At 43.5% G+C, this 18,354-nt stretch overlaps 1 protein-coding gene across 5 annotated transcripts; it reads left to right on the top strand.

Moving 5' to 3' along the window:
- Window positions 1–3,235: 3,235 nt before the first annotated feature.
- Window positions 3,236–18,282, top strand: LOC118448914 (uncharacterized). 5 transcript variants are annotated; one of them, XM_085660783.1, is made up of 8 exons: window positions 3,236–3,748; window positions 3,904–4,275; window positions 5,094–5,258; window positions 5,420–5,540; window positions 11,242–16,124; window positions 16,298–17,678; window positions 17,799–17,883; window positions 17,965–18,282. In XM_085660783.1, the coding sequence occupies exons 6-8, from the start codon at window positions 17,575–17,577 to the stop codon at window positions 18,235–18,237; spliced, it is 462 nt and encodes a 153-aa protein (XP_085516909.1). In that variant the 5' UTR covers window positions 3,236–3,748; window positions 3,904–4,275; window positions 5,094–5,258; window positions 5,420–5,540; window positions 11,242–16,124; window positions 16,298–17,574; the 3' UTR covers window positions 18,238–18,282. The 5 variants fall into 5 exon arrangements, 1 of the variants encoding a protein (XP_085516909.1); XR_014982851.1 differs by lacking the exons at window positions 16,298–17,678; window positions 17,799–17,883; window positions 17,965–18,282 and having other exon boundaries at window positions 11,242–13,484; window positions 13,558–16,137; XR_014982852.1 differs by lacking the exons at window positions 16,298–17,678; window positions 17,799–17,883; window positions 17,965–18,282 and having other exon boundaries at window positions 11,242–13,707; window positions 15,229–16,132.
- The last annotated feature ends 72 nt before the right edge of the window (window positions 18,283–18,354 follow it).

Below are 18,354 nucleotides of genomic sequence, written 5' to 3' on the forward strand. Positions count from 1 at the left end.
CATTTGAATGGCCTGAAAAAGAGGGTAGGAGCGGTTAAGATAATACGGTTCGTTCGGCTAAAAAAGTCGATCAAGCTTTTTGTCAATCAACAGAAAATAAGAAGGAAAAGAGAGAGAATTGGAATACAGGATGTAAAATAATAGCGTTTCAAGAGGCGGTTTCACACTCCGTACACGGAGAGACTCGTGCAACTACATATAAACCACGTTAGGAGGGCTACGGATCCAGACTAAACAAAAGCCATCTGGTTACATTTTTTTCTTTTTCTTTGTAACGTAAAGAGAGAGAGAGAGAGAGAGAGAGAGAGAGGGGAGGGGGAGAGAGAGAGGTGGGAAGACGAAGGGTGAAGCAAGGGTTGCGTCGTACGACTCAGGAGGGATAATAAGCATCTTGGCTTAATGTCAACCAGCAAAGAAAATAATCGCGTGCTTCTGGAAAACTGTCGAGCCTTACTTTTATTAAAATAATTTGCAAATTTTTCCAACGTATCCATTAAGAGGCGCGTGTACTGTCGCCATGCTCCCGACATAAACTCGCGCGTTATATACACGGAAAACTAATAATGGGGACCAGTTTAGAAACGTGCCTTTTGGTCGTCGACTAAAATTAATCAAAAAAACGAAGAAAGTTTGCTCGTCCCTCCTTTGCACCGGTCTTTCTATTCCTCACCGTTCAAAAGTACCTCTCTCTCTCTCCGTTCTTCGGACAAGAGTTTCCCTTTTCCTTTTCGAAATCTTCCAATTCTTCACCCTCGAGAAGGATTCCTTCGAGCTGTGTTTTTAAGTGAGATCATCAAAATACGTGTTTCACCGCAGCACTCGTGAAACGACACTGCGTAGCTCATCTCTGAATATATATATATATATATATATATAAAGAAGAGATAAAGTAAGAACATTACATGTTTTCAAGTTGTCGCTTTGAGATCATACTACATAGGTAGACGAAGATTGAACATTTGCTGCTTATCGTCTTGCGGAAAGGAGATGATCATTTTTGAACTCGTTGGCGAAAAGTAAAAAAATTTATTATTAACGTTCGTTTGAACGATCATGAGTACGAGATAAATAAATAGAAAGAAAAGACATGTACCGACCGCGCGTCTCACAAGATGCACACACTTTTCTCTCGCTAAAAAAAAAGGATGAAGGAAAGGAAGAGTACGAGCTCTCGACGTCGTCTTATTTATTAAGGAGAACGAAGGAGAAGCATTTAGAGGAGCAAAAGGAAGAGGAAAGAGAGGGTGAGACGTGGCCTTTGGAGGACGGTCGTTCTTTTACGAGCATGCACACCGCGAGAGATCGTCATAAATACGCGCTCGACGACATTGATTCGATCGTTATTAGACAACATAGTTGAAGCAAGATCAGACGAACAGGAAAAGACTACGAAGAAGAAGAAGAGAAGGAGGAAGACGAAGTCAACAAAGCTCATGAGACACTTTGTCTCGTGTTCGTGCCAGTATCCTTCGTGGCTGATGCTTCGGATATGTGTACGTCGAACGAACCGATCATCGAATTACAAGACTGACGATCGTTAAGCCAAGCGTTTTATGGCACCTTGTATTTCGAGCTAAAATGGGAAAAAACTCGCTTCGATAGGAAAAGTAAATTCAAATAGAAAATTAGTTTTTTCTCTCGAAGTCGCTAAGTTCTATAGAAATGGTGTGCATAAAAGAGAAATAATTTTGAAACGGCATACCGTTCGATGGTCGTTCTTTCGACAAGTCTATCTGGTAATCTCGTAATCCTCGTTTCACGAGTTCCCATTACGAACTTTACCTTGCGCTTTAATGACAAAGGGTATTTAAAACTCCTTTCCTGTTTTCCACGACGAACTGCCGTGCTGGTGGTAGCGTATCGAGCCAAGCTCGATGAAATTTAATTAGCCCGCGCGCTTACCGCTGAGGAAACTACGCACTTCCCCTTACCAAACTTTACTTCACCTTCGAGCAAAATTACTTTCCTCGAAAGGAAGGACCGCCCGTTGGCAATCTTCAAGGTCGCTGAAAATGCGTCGCAAATTTCTTCCTTTTTTTCCTTTCTTCCATCCATCCATCCTTCCTTTCTTCCTTTTCTGGCTCTCGAGGGTGAACAAATTTTGCGTTGAAAAGCGACACGTCGCAAACTAATCAAGTTGAGGTTATTTCTATTGTCTATGATCAATCTTACCTGATTACGATCGATACCGGTCCAACGGATTTCTATTCTAATACTTTCAATAATATTTTCAAATACTTGTTCATCTTATCGCCTATTAGCTTGTTGCATGGCATTGTCTACATGAAAAACATTTACAAAAAGTGCTTTATTATTAACGACTCGTCCTCAAGGGTCGGTCGTTACGCATACATACATACATACATACAACATACATACATATATATATATATATATACATATATATATATATATATATTCATATATATATATATATATATATATACATATATATATATACATATATATATATACATATATATATATACATATATATATGTCGTGATTTAGTGCATTTAGAAGCATTGCCATAAAGAGAGCGATAAAAACGTTTAACGAAAATGACACTCGATATCGAGCATTCTAACCTTCTAACGAGATCGCCCTTAATAGCAAAATCGAGCATAAAAGCAAACGACGTCGCTAATAAAGATCGACTCGTTAAGGCGTACCACTATCGTCTTAATAAAATAGACATTAATCTTCGTATAAAAGATTAACTTTGCATCGATCTGGCGATGCAAAGTTAACCAAAAATGCTAACTAATCTGTTTACCTGCATCATATATATGTTTTCATTTTACTTGTCCCATTCTTTGCTTTTTTGTTCCTCTGTCACTACGTCGTCTGAGGGGAAATAAAAAAATATACGTATGATTAGAAGGATCGTCGAAGAAACGGTGGAAAATCAAGTGGGAGAACATTACATTGCTCGAGGCAAATTCGCGCGTTTACTTGGAAAGAGCGCCGAACGCCTGTGTCGCCATCTGTGGAGATGAGTTGGAAACAAAGAGGTCCGACGGTCGGTGATTTACGTGCATGCTGCACGACAGAGAGAGGGAGACAGAGAGAGAGAGAGAGAGAGAGAAAAGTTCCCTCGGCGCTGGGTTCGTTGTGTGGGCGTCGTTTCGGGTTGAGGTAGAGGGGGCGTCTAGACGCAACGTCACGAGTACGTAGCCTCGTCCAGGCCGCTTCTCTCTCTCTTTCTCTGTCCTCTCCTCCCTGTAATGTCGGCGGCGTTCCCCCGATGCGGTGCGCGCACGCCAATGCGCCGGGTGTTCCGAGCCCCTCGGTTCCGTCGATGCCACGCTGATGACGGTCGTCGGAGCCAGACACTCCTGCGTGCCGGGGAAAGAGGAGGACGAGGGGGGGCCAGCGAGGGTGACTCCGGCTTTTTGGTCAGGAATTGTTGCCGGTCCCACGCGCACGTGTCTGCTGCCGCCACTACCGTCGCGATATCCGCCTGTCTGTGTGCGCCAGACTTTCCCTGTGTTCGTGTCGCTTGCTCGTGTATCTTCGTAGAGTGCAAGAGAGACAGAAAAGGCAGACAGACAGACAGAGAGAGAGAGAGAGAGAGAGAGAGAGAGAAAGAGAGAGAGAGTCTGGGAAGGAAGGAGAGACAAAGACGAGAGAGAGAGAGAGAGAGAATGCAGAGGAATATATACCTTGTATACTTGTAATAGTGCGTATCCATCCAAATGGGAGGGTGCGTCAAAGTGGCCGCGAATTGAGTTTTCCTCAGGGACAGGTATAACTCTCTCTTTCTCTTTCTCCTTCTTTATCTCCCTTTTCTATTCCTTCCTACTACTCTTCCTTTTTATTTGTATGTTTTTCTTCCTCCTTGCCCTGTATACGTATATATATATATATTTGTTTTATCTCTGTTTCTTTCTTACTTTATAGCACGGGAAATCTTTTCACATTTTACCACGTAAGCTTCGGGCGTTTGTTGTTTTGCAATAATATTCATTATTGGCCATCATCCAAGAATTTTAGAAAATATCTTTTCGTGGTTATTTTCAAAGATGCATACATACATATAAACACGACTTTAATATCGAATTCTTATGTAACGGAAGGAAGCTGTTCCAAATTGCGTTCTTGAGCCTATTCCTCTCTCTCATTGGTCTGTCGGTGGTACAGCCAGGCACGTGCCGATCAGTACGAAATTCATCAGGTACGAAGTACAAACGCATCGATATATTGTTAACCTCAAATTTCTATGGACAGCCGACTTTACCAATTGATGCCTACGAAAGCGTGGAAAATTCATAGGTACCGTACAATATCTCATGATAACACGATAATCATGTCTTTCATGGAAAGATGCAATAACCTTCAAAAAACGGCGACATGCCGTGACGCGTTTTTTGCATATTAGTATCTCATAAACCTAAACGATATTGTGACGTGACTCGAGCGTATACCTCGTACGTACAAGGTCGCACGGATTTTCTTTTTTCATCTCTTTTTCTTTCTTTTCTACGTTCTTCCAAAGGATCGACATGGAAAAAAGGAGAAGAGTTGCTCGTTGACGATAGAATATGTTCGATCGATGAATTGTATTGAAATGGTGACGACTCTCTCTCTCTCTCTCTCTCTCTCTCTCTCTCTTGCGCGCGCTTTTTTCCTCGTCGTGCTCGGACGAATGCGTATTATCGGGATTATTTGGCGCGTTGAGCACCGTATACAATTCAGATAGGAGCTCTAAATGTGGCGGAGCTCCTATTTAGACTCCACGGTTGACTCACGCGGCCGTTATTTTTGGAAAGTGGCATGTTTTCGTTCGTTCGGCTGCGCATACCACGAAGCAAGCGAGAAAGAGAAACGAAGAGAAGCGCGTGCGTAAGGGAAATAAGTTTACGTTTTCACGTGCACGCGTGCACGTGATTACGGATGAGTACGAGCGAATGACGTCACAAATTTGCGTATTACTACTTGCGGAATGGTTGGAGGGAACGCCAAGGCGCGACAATTTCTAAATGACGGAAATTCCAAAAATCTAATGTCACGTTTTAGCTTATGAAAAGGATTTAAATTAAATTAGTATGCATTTTCGATAAAAAAACGTGATTCATTCGAATGGCTCGTAGGAGAAGCAGCGTATCGTCCTCGAGCTCGGCTACATCGTTCACGTAGGCGGAAAATAAGTTTTTATCGATTACTAACCTACGACAACCATCTGGCCCGGTCTGGCCCTCGACTAATCGTGGCACACGTAATAGGGGTGGAGCTCGATTCCAAAGTCTCCCGAGAACGTAAGTTTTCCCTTGTCCACTTTGTTAACCAGGACCAGCCTTTGCCAGCTCGCGTCCTTCTCAGTTTTTTCGTTTTCGAACGTACGTTCGATCGTACGTTCATTTATGATATCGAGCAAGATACGATAGAAATTTGATTAACGACGATGTATTTTTCACAGATCGCTGGATAACTAAATGAATTCGATATCGGCATCGCGAGGATTTGGAAATACAACGCGATGTCTGGAACATTGTGTCACCATGGTGCTCCTGTGGGATTTTCCATAAGCTTCACCGTCGGTTCGTTGTACTTTCGATCCTTTTCAACGCAAAATGAATAGTAATTACTTTAGATATCCGTACGCCATTTCAATGCGAATAATTGTTATCGCCAGGCGTGTCTCGCCTATTACGGTTATTATTTCATTCGTTTGTTCCGATATTTTTCAGCAAATTTTCAAGTCAAGAAAAAAAATGTAAAAAAAGGAAGGAATCATGATCGGAAGAAAAAAAATATTTTATCTCATTTTTATCTTATCGAGGTATGATAGGCACTCGTAATAGCCCCGATAAGTCAAGATTCTAGTAGATACGATAAAAACCGGAAAAGAACTTTTCAAGCGACATCGCGCTTAGCAATATCTAAATAGCTCAATCGTTGGAAAACACGAAGCTGACGTATCAAGACATCTTGTTGAGAAATTTATTGTTGACATTTTACCGTTGGCTCTTTGGGTCTCGTCTTAAATCCGTTAAATTTTCTTCTTAAATCAAGAAGCATAACAGACGGTCGTTATTCAGTTGTCCCAGAAATGCATGTAAATGCGTTAATAGAGTTCATCGTGAAGCTGATCATAAAATATTGAGTTTCTTGATAAGGGCTAGCTAATGACGATGGCGAGAAAGAGACGAAGATGAACGGGGAGCATAGAATCGTCTCTTCATGGTTGGTCATCTCCCTGAAGATTCTTCGAAATGATTTAATGGCAAGACGTTAATTAACGGCAAGTCCCTCGTCACTGACCTTGCCACCACTCTTTGTGGAAGTAGCCATATTATAGCGTCGACTATACGTCTGGGACCTACCCCAATCAAATCGAGACTAAACTTCTTCCCTCTCCCATGGTAGAGCTCGCTCTAATCGCTTTCAGTCACGCTACGAGGAGCTATAGGAAGAGAACGAGTGGAAAGGACAAATAGAGTCACACGATATCAACGCATTAAAGTAGTCAAATTTTTATAACAATCTCAAAACATTAGAAAAACTTTTATTCAAATGCAATTGACTGGTAGGAAGAAAAAGAAAGAAAATTGTCGAGCAAGGAACATTCTCGAAGCTACAAGTCTCCAATAATTTGCATATACCAACAGTATTCCAGACATCTTTGAGAAATTCGAGGAAGATGATATAGAAAATTTTCACCTTTCTACCTTCTTCCTGCTTCTCTTGCTTGGCGACGAAGAGGAGTACGACGACGACGACGACGACGACGTCTCGTCGATGAGCTTTCGGGCTTTCGCTAAAACGCTATATAGTCCAGGTTCGAGGGAGAATGCCGTGTAGTCTTCGGTCTGACGCACGATATAACGTTGGCATGGTTGGAGGACTATAGTCACTGGCTAGACTGCACCCCCGTCGAGTGTAGGCGGAGGGGGAAGGTCGACGTGGTTCGAGGCTTGGCTCGGAGGGGTGAGAAGGGATGCAGACCGGAGCGAGAGAGGGCGGAGACTCCTACCACGGTGTTCGAGGTAGGGGGCGCTGGCTAGACACCGCTCAGACGGTCCAGGGGGTCGCAGGGGGTAATTTCTGCATTGGCGTCGACACCAAAGAGGAAACTTTGCGATTCTACTTGCAGCTGCTGGATCGTGCGCGTGAAGCTCTTTTCCAAAGGTGGGGGAATACAGAGAGAATCTATATATATATATATATATATATATATATATATATTTCTCTCTCTCTCTCTCTCTCTCCCTCTTTTCGGAAAGGTCATCGAGCAAGCCCTACCACAGCTGGCACCTGCCGACGACTAGCCAGACGCGCACGTGTACCGATTACGTGCTCGATGCGAACAAGAAAACGACCGATAGAGACCACCTTCCGTCTCCTCGCTTCTTTGACGTCGATCGCGAACGGACCGTGAGAAAGTGACTCAAACCTTGTATCTGTTGGTCAAAATAATTTTCCATTACTTACTACATTTCTAGTTCATTTTTTTTCATCTTCTTTCTTATCCTTTTTATTTCATCTATGCGCAAAAGTCCTGGAAAATATTGTCCCGACAATTTCATCGTTGCAGATAATCATTGCAGTTAAGAAATATTAAAAAAATTTCCAAGAAAATTTTCTTAAAAAATTTTCAATGACAATTTCTTTCAAATTGATATATAGGATTCAATATATGTGAAAGTTGAAAAAAAAGAGGTATAGGGTGCCACTATACTTTACGCCAATGGATTGGACGGCCAGGAAAGCGGCGGACTGTTTTTTATCGAGTGACTGCAGAGAGTTGAGTCGAGTCGAGTCGAGTCGAGTCGAGTCGAATCGAGTCGAGTCGAGTCGAGTCGAGGCGAGTCTAGACGAGAGGGCGTCTGCCGTTCTCTTTGCCTCCTTATAGATAAGTCCTGCCGACTCCTTCGTTGCTTTGCCACCGCCTTACGTGGCTCTCCCTCTCTCTCCCTCCTTTTTCGCTTGCGTTCTCGTCTTTACCACCACAGAAGGACATGTCTTTTTTCTCGTTAAAACTGCCTCGATACCTAGTATCAGTTACGGACCCTGAAACCATCTTTGGCACCGATTACGCGGAAGCACGACGAATAAAAGCAACCTATTTCTCTCTTTCTCTCGGTCTTTGTCAAGACAAGGACCGACTTGGAAACACGTCTAACGTGTCTACCTTATTCAGAATACTATCTATAAACTTCCTTGATTTTTGTTATACCGTTTTACCTTGTTTCAGAATCATGGATAGAATTGATAGATCAGATAGATCAAGATGTTTAATCGCTCGTTTCGAACTTCTTGAAGTGAATTTAACCGATTTGCCAATGGCGTCAACTCAATATCGTCGATTCGAAGCATCGCGAGAACGCTACTCGAGTCTCCGGAAGTGCGAAGCGTCGGCTGTCTGGCGAACGAACGAACGGATGGTTGGACGGATGGATAGGATACGCAGGGACAGGTGGCTCTTCGACGATCCTAAGTGGGCAGGAAGGACACCCGGGCTCTGACGAGGGGCGAGAGACAGACGGATGGACTAGCTTGTTCGCTTACAAGTCAGAGAGAGAGAGAGAGAGAGAGAGAGAGAGAGAGAGAGAGAGAGAGAGAGAGAGGGTACAGTTTCGTGTTCGCCCGATGCGTGCAATGCAATTTCCCGCAGAGCCGTCTGTCCGCTTGTGCGGTCGTGCATGCCACTTACGCCATTGTTCCTCCCCCTTTTCGCATACGAAAGTGAACATTCCCGAGATCCGGGAGGAATATAACGCGAGCGAGCTGCTGACCCCTTGTCTCAAGGCGTAACACCTCGTCTACGAGATGTAACTGAATAATGCTCTCTCTACCTCCCTCTCTATCTCATCAGCATTAACATGTAATTATTTGAATTTTAGCTAGTTTTCATTTCATCTAGTTGATCAGTTTGCGCTCCAAGAAGATCATTTAACGCACCGTTTATCCTACAGCAGGATGTAGATCTAAAAGATGAATATCTCTTGGTCGAGCAAGCTCTCGGAATGCGAGAGAAGAAAGGAAGGAAGACATTCAAGGATCGATTCGAGCAAGCGGAAAACTATGCGACTGGAGAATAATTTATGCGATATTTTCCTGCAAAGCGGTACCGTGCGAGGGCATGAATTGGAAACGTTCCACTTGGACTGGTTCCATCGGTCCAAGATAGGACGGATCATGCAAGAGTTTTCGCGCGTTTTCGTTTCCTTCTGACCGAATCCAGAACTCGTTCATCCTTTTTAATATTTTCTTTTTTTTTTTCTTTTTTATCAAACTTGAAGACTGATTTTGAAAAATTGAGAAAAGAGTAACTCTGTTGTACGTTTTCGACGCCTCGAGGGGCAACGTTAACACTTAGAATTCGTTCATTGTTCGATTCTCGATACGGTGAATAAAGTTGCATTCTGAAGGGCCATCGTCGTGCATCAAAAACGAAGGGGTCCGCGAGTTGTAGCGCTCTGTCGTCGAGAGTAAAGCTGCCGAGGGGCAGAAGGGAGTGAACCTCGCCGACCGTAGGGAGGGGAAGCAGCGAAGAGTCATGACGTCAGCCCTCTTGTCTAATCGTTCAGCCGTCTGTCCGACGACGGCAACGACGACGATGACGACGACGACAACGGTGACGGTCGACGTTGTACCAAAGAGAGTGCACGCAGACTTTGACGTAACGTTTCAATGTCATGGTTGCGCGTCAACTCGAATCGACCCGCCATCCATCCTACTGCATAAAGTTTCATCTCCATTCACTCGTGTCAGGTAGCTACCCCATCTTGCGTTTTATTTATTTTTCCTTTGCAGAGAGGCCACATATTCTTTTCTTTCAGAAATGAAAATTGCAAGGTGGGAAAGTGAGTAAAAGGGATCGAAAGGTCAAACTCTCGTCCAGCGGTCGGCGACGAGTATATAGCTTAATGCGATCGTCTAGGAGAAAACGGGCGTAACGCGCTCGTTCGGCTTTTCAAGGGGTCTCCGTTACCGGAGCCGCCGTCGTCTGGAGTGCCGACGAGTTTCAGGAGACGCAATTGGGGGGGTGTGTGAGGGAAGTAGGGAAGGAGAGAAGGGTGGATAGGCGAATGCTGGCTTCGTAGGGCTGGAGACGAGGAAGAGAGGGAGGAGGAGAGTTGGAGACGAGACGGGAGGAAAAGGAAGAGTAGGAGGAAGGGTGAAAGGAGAGATGAAAACGGTAGCTGGGTTCGGAGAGGGATGGAAGGGGTGTCGTTACGGTCCTGCACTGACAGAGGGTGCGGTGCCGAAGGGAACAGACGCGCGATACTACGCTGCTGGAGATTCCTAGAGGTTTGAGGTTTCGCGGCCTTTATTCCGACGTCTCCTTTTCTCGTCTTCTTCTCCTCTCGCCTAGCCAATCTATATATCGATGCAGAGAAAAAGAAGTAATTTTGAAAGATAACAAAATACGATCTAAAAACAATGTCCAGCTTTCTACTTAATAGCGATACATTCAAAACGTTCGCGTTGAGACCTCTCTCTCGCGTTGCCAATTCGCGATTCCAATGCCCTTTCCCATCGTTTTTATTGACAACTCGTAAATTCATCGAGGAATATCACTGGTCTCGCAAATCTCGGAGAAAAGGGAAATGACTGTGGAAATCCATGAGAATTTTGTCCTCTTTATGAATGCAGAAAAGTTCCGTCCTTGCAGAAAAGTCCCCAACGTAATCGGCCGTGGAATAGGTTGGCGGTTGGAGAGGGAGGCAAACGGGATGTTACGCTCGCGAACCAAAAAGCGTTTTAATTCCCTGGACGCTTAATTCCGTGCGTACGAATGGCACGCGTGAATATGCATGACCCGACTGGCTTGGCCAGCCGAACTAGCTAGCGGAGCTAGCCAGCCAACGTCGTAACTACGTACGAACGAAGAACGAAGTCGAGCCAGGAGGTACCGTCGCTTTCGCCGATTTTATTTTGTTTCCCAACTTTTTCGTCGAAACCACAGGAACCTATTAAAATGCCGTTCGCCATGACCGCGCCCGTCTGCTGCCTGCGTTATCCATTCCTTCTTCCTTCTCCCTTCCAGTCCTCACCTATCTTCCCCCTTTTTTTTTATCTTTCCTCCCACGTATTCTACCAGTTTCTCTCATTGCGTTACCGTGGAAAACTTTTCTACCCATCCTCCCTCCGCCCCCAACCACCCTTTCATCGCGCTCGACTCGCTTCGAGAATGAAATCACGCCCAGGTTGCGTCTACGATTCTCCCGTCATTTTAAACATTTTTCATTTTTTCACCTCGTTCTTTATCATTTCTATTTTACTCTGTTGCAGAAACAACAAGGGTCGTTTGACACGGATAACGATGATGACAATGGCGAGGAGCTTTGCGTATCTACGTTGGATTAAAAAATTCAAATGCGAATGTGGAAAGAAAAACGAGCTACAAATTACGATCTTGTCCGTACCTACCAAGAAATTTTTATCGTAGCACGAACGAACGAACGAACGAACGAACGAACGAACGAACGAACGAACGAACGAACGAACGAACGAACGAACGAACGAACGAACGAACGAAAAAGAAAGAACAAACGGAAGAGACCGTCTCTTTCTCTTTCTTCGGTATGTTTTACCAGACGAAGCAGCCGCTTCGTTTCTATCGTGTTTCTTACGATTCCGTTATTCCTCCCTGTACAAATTCTCATTAAAACCAGGAGGTAAAAACGTTAAGTGTCTTACAGTGTCTCGCAATTACCAACATAGGGAAAATATATATAAAGTAACGAATCTAAACTCATTTAAAGACTCGTGGAAAAACAGAAACGTCATGGGTTCATTGTAACTGTCGATTAAAAGACACAAGTGGAATAATGGTGTAACGAAATAGAAAGGATTGATTTCATATAGAATTAGTTTTTAGATGAATCATGTCTTTGCATAACGTCAATGTAAAACTCTCGAGAGATAGGTGTTTGAGTTTGCAGGAGGAGAAACGCTCTGACGTTTCTTGGCAGTGCGAACAACGTGTACACTTTACAACGCCTTCAGACAGGGTGAGAAAGAGAGAGAGGAGAAGAAAGAGAAGGAGATGCAAAGCGGTTGGTCGGAGTCGAAGGAAAGCGTAGAAAGACGTTGTTGACGAGACGATATATCCAAAGGTAGTAGCAGCCGGTGTTGACAAAACACCGAGACGTCGATATGTGTACCCGCGGAAGGCGCTTCATAGCAGTCGATGACACAGCCAGCGAGCAGACGGTCTGACCTGGATGCCTTGTTTGCTTCGCTACCATCGGCTCGACCCGTCTGCACGCTCCTCTCTCTCTCTCTCTCTCTCTCTCTCTCTCAAACTTGTACACAGATACAGGTCCCTACATGCATTCGCACACAGTCGCGTCTATACTCCATATATCCAGACTCGATACTGCAACGTGCGTGCCATGAGGTTTTGTCGCAACCTCGAGCACGTGTATACTTACACTTTGTGTAAGTGTGTTTGCTCGTGTTTCGTGTGTACCACAAAGCTTGCAGAAAGAGATAGAGGTACTCGTAGTGTAAAGTCTAGGTTTTTCCTTCACGCTGCTTGGTAAATAAAAGACACAGCTTGTTTGAAATTTCCTCGCTCGCTTTTTTTTCAAAACTTTACGTTTTATGTGATTTTCTCAAAGATTGATCTTGATCGTTCCCTGGCCAAGTTGGATTAAGTATACCGATCTGTTATACTTTTTCTAACGCATCTCTAAATAAGAGTAATGGACCACGAGCAGTTACGTTTCACAGTAGGAGCTCGAAGGAAATAGTGATTCATTTCGTGATACCCCACAACGAGAAAAATGTCCCTGGAAAGGAGCTGCCATTTCTACGTAATTTGCAGTGAAAGAGACACTCGCCGTCTCCGCGTTTCTCTCCTCGTAAAAAGTTTCTTCTTCGAGATTGGGTCGTGAGATGAGTACTCGCGACGATATATCGCTGCGTCTACTCGTCTTTACGCTCGTTAAAAGGAGGAAAAGTATTCGAACCTAGGTAGAAACATTGAATACCTAAATAGAAATTGACTAATTAGATGTGTTTAATAAAACGTCTTATAATTACTTGAAATCATTTTTGCTTTTGAAAATTGTATTAACGATTTAATTTAGTATTTCAGCGCTTATGACTTGAACGATTTATGACACACGGTCGTGAACTTGATTATTGAAAAAAACAAATAAACAAATAAAAATTTAGATCTTTTCAATGGATATTTCATTTATTGTCACGAAGCAGACGTTCAAAGGGATCTCTCTTTTTGTATCTAATAATTTACGATTACGATTTCACTTGGCAATTTTTTTTGTTTACTGGGTGGGAGAAAAGAGAAAGCAATGAAAGTCGTCGAGGTAACGCGTGGGCGATAGATAACCGTTAGGAGCATCGTAATAGGCGCATGAGTTAATTAGAGGGATTTAAGAGCCGACAAGCATACCGGCATTACGTGCACCAATCGAGTGAATTGCTGTCTCTCTGTCGTCGATAATTACCAATACAACAACAACGATAGCGACAAAGTGCTTTCGTCTTAAATCGAGGAATTCCAAGTATAGTAGTCGATGATTAAATCAAAGTATCATCACGGCGCCAGTTAATTAATTAGAAATTTGCTTAATTAAGTGATTTAGTAGGCCGAATACCGTAGCAATTAGCACGTGTACCCGCCGGCGTCTGAGAGGAGCGCCGAGTAAACAGAGGCAAGACTAGAGAAAGAGCCTTGGGAAGAGGCAAAGAAAACAAAGACTGGTGTTATTTCTTACCTAATCAAAAGTAAGTAAAAAGAAGAGAGAGAGAGAGAGAGAGAGAATTCTCTAATTGAAAGTATAAATAAAATATGTTAGAAATGTAAACGTCAAATCGAATACGCTGCGTCAGAGTTTAGTCAGAGAAAAACGCATTCTGCATGGCTTTCCATTTGTATGCACCCTTCTTGATGCGTTTCGGACAATGATTGGATACTTCCATTAGCGCGCATAGATCGAACTTAACGTTTAAATTCTTTCTTCTTCTCTCTCTCTTATGCGCACGTACAGTGAACGTACCTGTATTTTAAACATATCGAAAATTAACAGGAAGTTTAATTAAAAAACGTAAATTAAGGTTCCAGTGATTAAAATACCGACTGATTTTCTACAGTCGTTACCACAAATTTCCAATTAACTTTTTTGTTTTTTCTTCTTTATTTCTCAGCAAACTTGAAGATTGGAAATATATTTCCCTCTTCCTCTCTCTCTCTCTCTCTCTCTCTCTCTCTCCTTCGCGTTCTTTTATTTGTATCCCGTCTGAAGCCTTAAGAGATTTCTCTGAAATATTCCAAAGCCCTGGTTACGCGTATCAAAGGAATCCTCGCGCTCATTACACATACTTTCCCCTTTCCGCTTTGAAACATATAAAGCGAGGTTGCGAAGTTGTAAAAGAGGTGCTTAAATTCGGTGACTTTCTTCGTTGAAGGAAGAAAAAAAAAGGAAGAAGGAGAGAATGTCTACAGCGTACGCCAGGTCTTCTTAGAGCATACACAGACACATACATGGTATGTGTCTAGGTAGACTAGACGATAGAAAAATAGAAAAAAGAATAGATTAGACGATGGCTAGACTTATCTCCTATAGACAAACATCCTTGTACACATGGGATCAAATTTTTGCGTTCTCTTTAAACCCAATCGCGGAAAACGAATCGAGTACCATAGAAAACGAACGTGGAAAACGAACGGTGAACAATATTTCCTAGCACCGTCGCGCCGGTCGCCGATAAATACAGACTTCGCGCATAGCGGCGCCCTACCGGTTTTGCGGTATCTCGAACGGCTTAATGGCACTGTTAACTGCCGTATTATTTAACGGGGATTTATGCATTGCAGTCTGCCGATTAAAACACTACGGTGGTTAGGGAGAGGGGGGTAGGGAGAGCGTGGTAGAGGACCAAGCGAAAGGGTGGCGATGAGGTTTGGGTGCTATGAGTGGAAGTGAGATAGAAATGGAGAGGGAAACAGAGAGGGAAAGAGAGAGAGAGAGAGAGAGAGAGAGAGAGAAGCGGTGGCGACTAGAGCCGACAAGGATGAGAGGGTTGGCGGAGTGCACGATACCCTTAATCCTTCATAATAGCTTGCTCTGATAAACAGTCTACTCCCTCACCCTTCCCATCTTTTTCACCACGACTGGAAACTCGGGACTCGTAAAAATCCTCAAACCGATTATATACATATAGGCACTATTCCGTAGAATCTGATCATCGGCAGGTATCAATGAATTGTTTTTCTGTCTAATTAGTAATTTTCACATTTTTCTTTAGCATCTCGTGTGCCGTAGAAAGAGTAGAATAATCTGGTAAAAAGTGATATAGCAACAAATCGTTCGGTGAATACTTAAAGAGAAGAAGAAGAAACGAAGAGTAAGGAAGTAGAAAGAGTGAGAGACGAAAGGCTCGTGAATCATCCACGTCACGATCGCTGCCAATGGGATCTCGGATCTCCCGGGCGATGCTATTGGAGGATTTACATCTCCTGTCTGTGCCGAATGCCAGAGGAACTTGGTTCGTGTTGCTGCTGCTGCTGCTAGTAGTGCTGGTGCAACGAGGACGATGGTAAATCCGGTTGGGCATATATTCGCGGATGCGCGAATACGACGAGCTCTCGTGGAGGGAAAAGAGATGGAACGAAAGGAGAAGGAGGAAGAGGGAGGAAAGATAGAGCTAGAATGCGTATATGTGTGAGAGAGAAAGAGGAGAGAGAAACGGAGCATGGTCGATGTGTCTAGCCTAGCCCGGTTGGCTGGCTGGCTGGCTGGCTGGCTGGCTGGCTGGCTCGGCTGGCTGGATGAACCAGGGACCGTCTAGCTTGCGCTGCCCCGCACAAACTCGGCATTATCTATACGTCTAGACACCCCTGCGCCACACCAGAGAAAAGAGAGAGAGAGAGAGAGAGAGAGAGAGAGAGAGAGAGAGAGAGAGAGGGAGAGAGAGATAGACTGTAGGCAGCTTGGCGTACTGCTTGTAATTTACAGCAAGCCCCACCGTGTCTTTCTACGCTCGCTCTAACCTACCAACTTCCTCTCCTTCTCTTCTTCTCCATCTTGGTCCGTCTCGTTACACTCTCTCCTATCTAGCTAGTCTTCCTGTGTAAACTCGCCCCACAAGATATAGTTATACAACTTTGTTGTTATCACGCTAAGATGCAACCACCAATCGTGGTCAGTTTGAATTGATTCAAATTGTAATAAATAAATCTTTTATGCAATGCTCTTGATGAGAAATTTTAGTCGTCGTTTCTTTAAATTTAATTAGAGCTCGGTCCCATTTGATCGTTTTAGAAAATAATTGAATTCCTTGGAAAATTTCACTCTGGGATGGTGTTTGTTAACAGGATCGTAACTTTTAGCTCTTGGGGACCACGAAAAGAGCACGCACTTTCTCAGACGGTATCGTTACGAGATTAAACCGACCGAATCGCCTTAGACTCGACCTTCAAAGAAACTCTCTTGTCCACCTCCAAGTACCTAGAGTAAGAAAGGGAGAGAACACAAAGTTTCTCCGGCCGGGACTCGAGAGAGGCAAGAATTAAGGAAGAAAGGTAGGAAGGAAGAACACGAGTCAGGTGCGTACGACGTCGAACTTGGTGAGTTTCGAGAACGCAATTTTCCCAGAGGAATCGGTCCTCGTTAATGCCATGGCGACCATAAAGTCGAACAGAGAAGAGAGTAAGAGAGCAAGAGAGAGAGAGAGAGAGAAAGTTATACTTACTAAGAAGAAGAAGAGAGTTAAAGGAGGAAGCTCGGAGGTTGTAGCCGTCGTCGAAGTTCGAGGGGTTCAACGAGCTGACGCTTTAAGCAATGTAACTTACAGAAACTACGCTTCCGAGCGGTCTCGGGCGCAGATTAGTCGTAATCTCGGCGCATTGCACTCTGCAGATCCACTTCTCCTCTTCCTCTCTCTTCCTCTCACCATTTATGTTCGTCGTGAGAAAGAGAGAGAGAGAGAGAGAGAGAGAGAGAGAGAGAGAGAGAGAGAGAGAGAGAGAGAACTCTATCGACGTCTCCTTCTCCTCCTTTGCGACCTTCCTCGTGCTTCCTTCGTGTGTTACACGACGAAGTCGCACCGATATAACACCGAGTCTCGTAACTTCCAACACATACACATACCCAGCTTAGTCGGTGCTTATATCGCCGCTTTGATTATTTCCTAGAGGCTTAAGCCAAGTCTACGCCCTCGCTCGCCTCGCTGCTATCAACGGGTTACAACCGCGGCGAAGATTAAACGCTTTCTCGATTTACGAGTCCGCGGTATCCCTTAGCCTTCGGCTTTTCTTAAGGAACATGGCTTGATTCATCTATATTTAGCTCTCGCTATTGGTCGATATTCGATGTAAACAACTGATGTCTTCGTGCTTCCCAGAGAGAAAAAAAGATATTTTCTTTGTGAAAAGAGAACATAAAAATTTCTTCTTTTTCTTTTTTTCATCGATTACTCGACCTGGTATAAAATATTAAGAATAGGATTTAAATCTTGTGACAAATACGTTGGCAACGCCTAACGTGGTAACTATATTGAACAAACAAGATAGAATATGTTCGTTGGTGAGTTAGAACGAGAGTCGCTTTAATAATTAATTAATTAATGAGACATTTTAAAAAATAAAAAATAATGGAGTTAAATCAAGACTACAAGGAGAGCAAGAAAGTCGATAGAACGCTTGGCATAAAACGTTATAATAACATAAAAAATCCAGTGATTTTCGACAGGATTAGGTACGTTGACGTGTTTAGATTGTACTTTTTTTTCTTTTTTTCTTTTTTTTTTTTTTTTTTCTTTTTTAAAGGAGAAATAAATAAATACATAAAACATCTTGACATTTTTGTGAATTTTAGTAAAGAGGTGATAAAAGCCGAACGAGAGGCAGAACGGAAATGGTTGGCGAGATACGAATGTTTGTCCAGAGAATATTTTCAAAAGGTACCATAAAAATACTCGTGCGTACAATCGTGCGGCCGACCGGTCACGAATTTCAACGAGTTCCAATGCCACTGACCGCAGGTGCTGGCCGAAGAATGCAGAAAAGCAGCACTTCCGGCGGATACTTTCAAGCGAAAACCGCCGGAAGACCCGACTAAATGTTCACCAATTCCCTTGAAACCTTCGCCGACCGTTCCCAGAACGGCGTCCGCAATGGTCGGCTGGAGATCTTCTCGCATGGAATACAATCTAGAGTTCACCGGCCCTATATATATTTCACCAAAATTGACCGTTCGTTCGTCCACGGATATAGAAAATTATCTGGCCCAACAGAGATTCATTTTTCTCGGTTGAATGTATGTGTGTGTGTATGTGTATATATATATATACACGTATATACATATCTGTATATGTGCGTATTACATACACACATAAATTTCAATTAATATCAATTAAAATGAAGATGTAACG

This window comes from Vespa mandarinia, chromosome 12, assembly GCF_050613455.1.
Source record: "Vespa mandarinia isolate Hongniang chromosome 12, ASM5061345v1, whole genome shotgun sequence".
Classification (NCBI taxonomy): Eukaryota; Metazoa; Arthropoda; class Insecta; order Hymenoptera; family Vespidae; genus Vespa; species Vespa mandarinia.